This window comes from Pyxicephalus adspersus, chromosome 2, assembly GCF_032062135.1.
Source record: "Pyxicephalus adspersus chromosome 2, UCB_Pads_2.0, whole genome shotgun sequence".
NCBI classification, from domain to species: domain Eukaryota; kingdom Metazoa; phylum Chordata; class Amphibia; order Anura; family Pyxicephalidae; genus Pyxicephalus; species Pyxicephalus adspersus.
The window spans coordinates 984337-993140 of NC_092859.1; the positions used below are offsets into that span (position 1 = coordinate 984337).

General features: G+C 44.1%; 1 protein-coding gene across 2 annotated transcripts in view; it reads right to left on the reverse strand.

Annotated features, from left to right (window-relative positions):
- LOC140322653 (fibroblast growth factor 11-like) overlaps positions 1-7285 on the reverse strand; it is a 28231-nt gene extending 20946 nt beyond the window's left edge. For both annotated transcript variants that reach the window (XM_072399205.1, XM_072399204.1), the window contains exons 1-3: positions 7215-7285; positions 6429-6540; positions 2246-2418 (exon numbers count right to left, since the gene is read on the reverse strand). In XM_072399205.1, coding sequence (XP_072255306.1) covers positions 2246-2417 — 172 coding nt within the window. In that variant the 5' untranslated portion in view covers position 2418; positions 6429-6540; positions 7215-7285. The remainder of the gene's footprint in view (positions 1-2245; positions 2419-6428; positions 6541-7214) is intronic.
- Positions 7286-8804: the final 1519 nt, after the last annotated feature.

The following is an 8804-nucleotide window of genomic DNA, read 5'->3' on the forward strand; positions in this document are numbered from 1 at the left end:
ATAAAAACAAAACTATTGACATAAAAGATTAGAGATGACAAACATACAGCAGCACAATAAAAACACCCTAAATGTAAAACACGCAACCAAACTCTCCAGGTAAACCAGAATTAAGTTGGCAGGCCAGGTGTTTGCCTTTCAGAAATATCCCAAAGCAGGATAAGATATTTCTATTTCAAGAATGCCATTGAGCTGGCCCCGCTATGTAAATGACAGCTGGAATTTCTTACCAGCGATGAAGCAGCTGGGTAAATACCCAGTTTGTGACCCCTTTCCCATGTATTCCTGTAGTGTAGCGATCCGCATTGAACTCTCCCCTCGATGTGACAGAGCAGAAAGGAGCTAATTAGAAGACAAGAAAAGATGGCAACAAGAGCCAAGTGATAATGTGAATCGTTGGAGTAAGAAATCTGCTCCTAAAAACTGTCAACGCAAAAGAATAAACACGTCCAAATGGTTGTAATTTATGCAGATATTCAGTATAGAGGGCCGATGGCTTGGCAGGCAAATGCTGGAAGACTTAATGCCAATAGAAGGGAGAAGGGATCAGTTTCCTGGCCGTGGCCCCTTTAGAACTGGAAGGGTCATCATTTACAGTGCCGGGCCTGGGCCCCAGCTATCCGGGTTTTCTAAATCAGGGTTCCATGGATCCTTATTGTTCTCCCAGAGGTTGTCAGGGGTTCCTTGAACAATTTCTGCCTGGTAGGTCAGTTACCACTGACACCAATAATCTTTTGGCTATGTTTAAGGGTTCTTCCCACTGACCAGCACTTGGTTAAGACTGGAAGAAATGGTTTTAATTTCCAGACCTGAAAGCAGGTGGTGCTGTTGAGAACTTTTTATGGTTTTCGGAGCTCTCTGTATTGGCTTGGGTGCATAAGCCCCATTTACAGCTCTCTTTACACAGAATCAATGTGAATGATGAATTTTACAATCAGTGAGTTAGAACAGTGACTGTACCCCCTCGCTACAGAAGGAACCCCATCCCCTTACTCCAGCTGCCTTCTAAGCTGGCTAAGAGAGAGACAGTCTGAAGGCAAACATCTTTATCTATACTATAAGTGCCCTAGCACTCCTCTGTCACACTGAATAAATGTTTGTCATGGGAAGATTTAATATATCATTGTGGTAAAGATAGAAAACATCAGCTCACAAATGTATTCATTAATCTGAACCAATGACGATAAATTGGGTGTCAAGGTCTTGGCTGTGCTTTGTTGTAAAGGGTAAAGGAGTGAGACAACTTCACACACAGGAAATCAACTGTTAGACTTTAAGCAGATTTTTTTATTTTTGGAGAAGTACAATAAGAACCTCTAGCAGTTTTTATTTCTCTGGCCCACCTCTGTGACCTCCCTGCCCCGTGTCCTGTATATAGCAGAGCTCTGTGTGCTACAAATCCATGAAGAGTAAGAAATTATTAATATTGGGTGGCATAACCGTGTGGGAGAGGATGCAACATGCAAAGCATTATAAAAAGCATGGTCAATTATTCATTGCTCCTCCACGTGCATTTCAGGCATCAACATGTGAACTGGAGACATGCTAAGACCTCTCAGTCAATACGTTTTAGCATTCTCTAAAGAGCAACTGTCATTAGTTACCTGTGTCTCTCTCTGTAAAGCCCACCTTCCACATGACAGGGCCCTTTAAATGCAATTTAACACATGTTAAGGGAGTTTTCAGTGTAAAAATCAGGATCATTGGCTATGAGAAACAGAGAATGGACCTAGGACAAGTCAACATTTCCTGTGGCCTCCTTGCAAATGATCTTCAACCCATTTAGGACCCTAATTGCCTTTTCCTGTACTGTCTCTGTGTGTCCATCTTGGTAGAGGTACAGGTAGAGATTTACCCCCTGATGACTGATGTGGTAATGATAGAGGAAGAGGAAACTCAGATCACAGATTGGATAAAGGAGATGCAGGGAGATCTTTGCACTGCAGCTCCTCAGGTATAGCTGCTCTTCCAGCAAGGAGAACGATAAGCAGGACTATGGGGACACCACCAAATATCACTCCAAATCTGGTATCTCTTACAGAGACTTCAGTCCCTGAGATGACCCCACACGGCAGATGAGGATACAGAACAGGAAGTGCCCCAAAATACTGATATGAGGGTTCATGGTACTGCTTAGACGCAAATAAATATTTCTTGTAACACTCTTCACTTTTCAACTTTAGTTCTACTTTACAATTCTGTATTTAGAGTTATTTCCACCCCCCATTGATGGTAAAATGCCTACCTACTAAGGAGAAGATGAGGTCCTTGGCCTGCACACAGCTCTGCAGGACTTCCTTCCCCTGCAGGGTGCTGCTCTCTCTCCTCTCCAGCTCCTCCAGGAGTTTGTTTATCTCTTCAATTCGAGAGCCGGAACAGAAATCCACCTCCGTCAGAGGCCGGGCCGACGAAGTCATCCTGCAAAACCGGGCATTTAGATTACCAATCTGGTTAGAGAGTTTAATAAAAAAGACATCAAAGTTCATTAAGTTCAATCACTGACAAACTGCAAAATGAAAATACCTGCAGGGCTGATAAATTTTACTTGAATATTCAAAATGTGAGAACTTCTCTCCAGGTTCAGGTGGCACAGGAATGAGGTCCTTTGGATGGAGGTTCTCCCACAGTTTTCTTTATTGATACCATTATTGGAGCTAAATCTATAACAATCTTGAGGAGGTTTTAAAATGACTTTCTCATTCAATAGGACAATCCATAACTCAATAACTCATCATGAAGATCTCCCAATACCAAAGTCATCATCCATATAGAGTGTGATCATTATCAATCTACTTACCCAACGCCCCCTGGTGGCTGTCGCCCGATGTGCCGCTCTCTGACTGGTGACCCTTGTACCTAGTTTGAAGGAATCCTTGGATATTTGTATATTGATGTATATGATTATGGATCCCTATGTGTCCTGATGAAGCAGACTGAATCCATGAAACGTGTCGTCTAATATTATGGGACAAATTTGTTTTTTCTAATGTGGATCTCATGTTGAGATAAGATTGTTTATAATTTCTATTTTATTATCCTTTACGTCTAAAAAAAATATGTACATGTTTTCAGAACTGAGCTGCCTTCAAAGTCCCTGCAATTGCCACCTAGTAGCTTGGTAGACATTCCATTCCAAACTATGAGTGTTATTATGATGTTGCCCTCCCACCATGTCCATTTATATAAATCCACTTCAATGGGAAATAATATGGAGTTGTGATCCCTCCTACAGAAACCTTCACTCCTCCTCCTATAGGAATTTGCCCCCATTGGTGAGGTCAGGTACTGACGGTGGGGATTTGCCCCCCATTGGTGAGGTCAGAGTACTGATGGTGGCGACTTGCCCCCATTGTTGAGGTCAGGTACTGATGGTGGGAAATTGGTCCCATTGGAGGGGTCAGGTACTGATGGCCCGGATTTGCCCGCACTGGTAAAATTGTGATCCCTCCTACAGAAACCTGCACTCCTCCTCCTATAGAAAATTGCCCCCATTGGTGAGGTCAGGTACTAATAGTGGGAATTTGCCTCATTGATGAGGTCAGGTGGTGATGGTGGGAATTTGCCCCCATTAGTGAGGTCAGGTACTGATGGTGGGGATTTGCCCAATTGGTGAGGTCAGGTACTGATGGTGGGGATTTGCCCCTATTGGTGAAGTCAGGTTCAGATGGTGGGGATTTTCCCCACATTGGTCAGGTCAGGTACTGATGTTGGAGGAGAAGACGTGGCTCACCATTCCAATTCCCCCTAAAGATGTTCAGTACTCCTGACCATCACACCTATATGAGCTTGTTGGATATTTCATTCCAAACCAATGAGCATTATTATGAAGTTACCCTCCTATCCCCATGCCAATTTATAGAACTCTTCACTCGTCCTCTTGTAGTAATTTGCCTTCCTTTGTAAGGTCAGGTACTGATAGTGGTGATTTGCCCATTGGTGAGGTCATGTACCTATGTTAGGGATTTTAACCCATTGGTGAGGTCAGGTACTGATGGTGAGGATCTGCCCCTATTGGTGAGGTCAGGTACTGATGGTGGGAATTTGCCCCCATTGGTGAGTTCCAGTACTGAAGGTGGGGATTTGCCTCCTATTGATGAGGTCAGGTACAGATGTTGGAGGAGAAGACCTGGCTCCTGACCATTACACCTATATGAGCTTGTTGGACATTTAATTCCAAACCAATGAGCGTTACTATGAAGTTTCCCTCCTCGCCCCATTCCCAATTAATAGAACTCTTCACTCCTCCTTTTGTACGAATTTGCCCCCTTTGTAAGGCCAGTTCGTGATGGTGAGGATTTGCCCCCATTGGTGAGGTCAGGTACTGATGGTAAGGATTTGCCCCCTATTGGTGAGGTTTATCAGGTACTGATATTGGGTAAGAAGCTTAGCTAACCATTTCAATTCACTGCAAAGGTGTCCAGTAGGGTGAGGTCAGGGCTCTGTGCAGGACACTCGGGTTCCCGCACACCAAACTGGTGACCCTCATGTTTTTATGGAGGGGGCTTTATACCTCAGGGCGCAGTCATGGGGGGGCAGACAAGGGTTTTCACTAAACTGCGAACAAGGCTGGAAGAGTCCAGTTGTCTACAATGTCTTTGTCGGCTTGTGAATTACCAGGACACCTGAATGTCATCCTTTGGAATCGGGTGACCATATAAAAGATGTGAGGATCAGTTGTCTACAAACATTTGGCCATGATGTATATTTACACAAGATCAGTTTCCTATACATTCATTAAACCTACCCTAACCTCCCTTATGTTATAGAGGCGTCCTCATGCTGATCTCATAGTTTTTCAGCATTTATTAATCCTTCCCCAGCTCAGCTTTTACAAGCTCTATTCTTGTTATGTATATCAGGCAGGGTGGGGGTTGTTGGTGGAGTTGGGTTCCATTACCATCACCCAGAAGAAAGATCTTCTATTTATGAACATTATATTTATTTTGCCCATTTTCCATTTTAGAGAAAACTCAATTTAGCAGCAGACTATATAATCTGCCGTATGTACAAGGAATGCATTCCGTGAGAAACGTATGTGATCTGCCAGTGCTCTCCTTCCTCTAACAATATCCTTCCCTTATGGAACACATCAGTTCTGTTTCCTGGAGAAGAACCTCAAAATCCCTCAACTTTGTCTCTACAAACTGCTTCTGTGGTCCCCAGCCCTGGCCAATCCTCCACCTCACATGTAAGCACACCAATGGCTAATTAATAAGATTGACAGTTTTATTACCCAATACTGAGGTGCTCGAAGAAGGGTCAGGGGCATTGGGCAACCACAGAAATTTGTGAGCACATTGTATCTGACCCCATGTGAGAAGTTGGACAGATTTGGACTTCTTGTATGACCGTGCTGCAGTTGTTTGATGCACCATTGTTTCCAGCTCATTGCCATTCCCACCTTGGCCACCAATGATTTCATATGCAAACTTTACCCCTAACTTAAGGAAATACACCAGCCGGGACATTGAACCCCGACAGGTGGAGTGAGGACATTGATGATCTGGTTACAATTGCCCCTGACAAGGATAAGGGTATAATATATAACTCTTATATATGACTCCCCCCTTTATATAGACTGATCAGCCAGAATGTTGAACCCCCAGGTCATGGGATAACATTAATGATCTGGTTACATTGACCCCTCACAATAATGGGGGGTTAATTTAGCAGCCAGTAAACAGTCAATTTTAGAAGGTGATGTGTTGGAGAGAGGAAAAAGGGGTAAATATTTGGATCTGAGGGACTCCAACAAGGGACAAGTTGTGTGGTCTGTATGATGGGTCAGACATCTGGACTTGTGGGGTGTCCCTGGTATGCAATTGTTAGTAGCTACAAAAGGTTAGCTAGGACAATTGGTGAGCTGGTGACAGGGTCATTGGGGTTCATGGCTCATTGATACTTTTGGAAGAGGAGGGAGATGTATTGCTGAAAAAAAACAAGATATTCATAATAAAAAGGTGCCACCACACATAGAACATAACTGATTGCTATGTATGGGGCCCGAGTGGTCATAGACCAGTCAGGGTGTCCATGCTGACCCCGGTCCACAGACAAAAGTCCCTACAATGGGCATGTGGCCAGCAACTGGACCATGGAGCCATCTAAGAAGGAGACCTGGTTTGATGAATCAACTGTGGATGGCTGGGTGAATAATTTATCTGGGAAAAGATGGTTGCAGGGTACAGTGGGAAGAAGGCCAGCTGGTGGAGGCAATGCAACCCAACTGATCTGCTGCTAACATCTTGGTGCCGGACACCTACAATGATCTAATGGCGTCCATGTCTGGATGGGTTAGAATGGAAACCTACACAATATCCCGCCAGGGTTTAATACACATCATCATGTGTATCTAATGAAAGGGTTACATTATAAAATGGGGGTATGAAGGCTATTTTAGGAGGTGGGCTGTCCACAAGGACTCTCACCTTCTTGTTGGAGAGGTTTAGGCATCCAAGACGTCTTTCATCCGGGCAGGAAACCGGTCTTCAGCTCCCCCAAAAGATGACAATACTTCATGAAGATCTTACGTGTCACCACCTGGAAGAGAATGAAGACAATGCAATGGCCTGGTGAAGATTTGGAGGGGCCAATATTATCCATATCCACACACATCCAGCTACTAGAGATGTGGTCAATTCAAAATGGATAATTCACTTATGAATGGATGGAGCCTTGGAGGACCTGTCCATGAATCTGGAAAAATAACAGCCGTTCCTTTTTTCTCTTACAATGCAGTGCCAGACCCTCACTACTTATCCTCAGACCCCTCACCATCCTAAGGCTTCTACCCCCCTCATGGTCAACCAACAAAGGATGGACCAATAGGTGAAGATGTGACATTCTGATGGTGCAACACAAAGATTAAAAGACAGAAATAGGGAAGGGGGGGTACCTGGTGCATATTGTGGGGCATTGAGGACGTATGGGAAATTATTGGTCAGATTTACCACATTGAAGGTGTAAATGGGCCCTCAAGGTGCATCTGATTGTTGGGGCCCCTGTTCTTTATACTTGGGACAGTGCTCCATCAAATTACACCACACTGGAGGAATTCTGGAAATGGGTTTTTGATAATAATAACAAACAATACAAAGTGCACAGAACAATGCGGAATAACAACAACACATAACACATCGCAGTACACAAAACCTTTCTATTCCTGTTTTTATCAGGGCTTTGGATTCCCCTCCACCAATCTCAGGTGATTTTACCTTTCTGTGATTTAGGTGTCTTCAGTAACACAGACTGTGTCAGCAATCTCTGTCCCCTCTTCCTGGTTGTGACGGAGGCACACCTGTCCCCACCCCCTTACCTGTTTCCTTACCACCTGTGCTCCTTCTTCCCTCCTCTTCACTAGAATCCTGACCTGTCCTACCTGTTACCTGTAGAGCTTACCTCCGCCTCCCTGCACTGATTGCAGTCACACCTGGAGGCACTGTCGCCAGGCTGTGCTGCTTTCCAGGAAAGGTTACTGACAACAGACGGAGGAATGGAGCAGATGGTGACACAAATCACCCAATATAAATCTGTGTACAAAGATCTGTGACAGGTGGATGAGATGCAAAATTAAAGTGGCCCTGTCACCAACCTAGAGCCCCATTTACCTGTAGCAGGTACCTGAAGCAGGAGTATATTACTTACCTTTCCTGCAATCTATACCAAACACAGATTCACTGCAGAGGAATCACAGGGTGAATCTTCTAATAAAATAGCTTTGTCACCTTTGTCTTATTGTTCTCCCGGAGCGATTTTCTTGCTGTACATGAGGTTTGCATGTCTCTCTTCTAGTTCTACAGTTGCATTTGTTTAAGGTAATACACCTTCAAGTGAATATCACTGGAACCACTTTGATGCAATTTACTTGGGCCACTTAATTTGGCATTGTAGTGGTGTAGCAGCACCGTACGCCTCTCTTCATCAGCAGATAACGCCATTTATGTATATATGTATATATATGTCATCATATTCCAACGCTCAGACTCTCCCTGCACATCCCCTGATGAAGCCTTTTGGCGAAACGCGTCGGGTTTCAGATCTTTGAGCCTTTTGTACTTCTGTTGCAACATTCATTCAGAGGACTTTTTGTTTAGTAAGCGAGCCATATCCCTAATAATATAATACTGGGGGATACTTCATAGTCCTAAATGTGATTTTACGATCTTTGCTTTTCTTTGTGTCACCCACATTGTATTTATTTGAAAAATACACTTAAATTATTTGCCAAAAACCCCCCCTGCCTTTTTCTACTTCTTTTATCGCATATTTTGTAATGCGTTTTTCATGCGTTATAACCAACCAATCATGTTGGTGCTGCTGGTTTCCCTGGAAGCTTCGGGCCTCATTCATTGCTGACCGTTGCAGTATTGCATGATTCACCGCGTATTTCACCATAGATTAGATGCATGGCTTGTAGTTCCCTAGCATTCAGTGGCCCCCCAATGCTCCCTTACAGATGCCAGTTCCCTCCATGTGCCAATGGGATACACTAAAATTCCAATGTGGGTGCGGAAGTTTCCATGTTCCAGCGGAACCTAAACGCACAGAAACGCATTGCGTTACCAGATGCGCCTTCATGCAAGTGCCAGCAATGGTGATGTAATCTCTGGATGCAGCCTGCAATCTAATTACAGCGTGTCCTCTATCCCTGGGGAGTGCAGGGGAGCGTGCGTGCTGGGATGCCATCAGTGATTGCTATCTACACATTCTGTGATGTCATCCGAGCTGCCAATACAAATATCAGTCTAATATATGAGAATAAAGCATGATGGCCGCACTGCATCTGTACTGATACCGAGAATTGT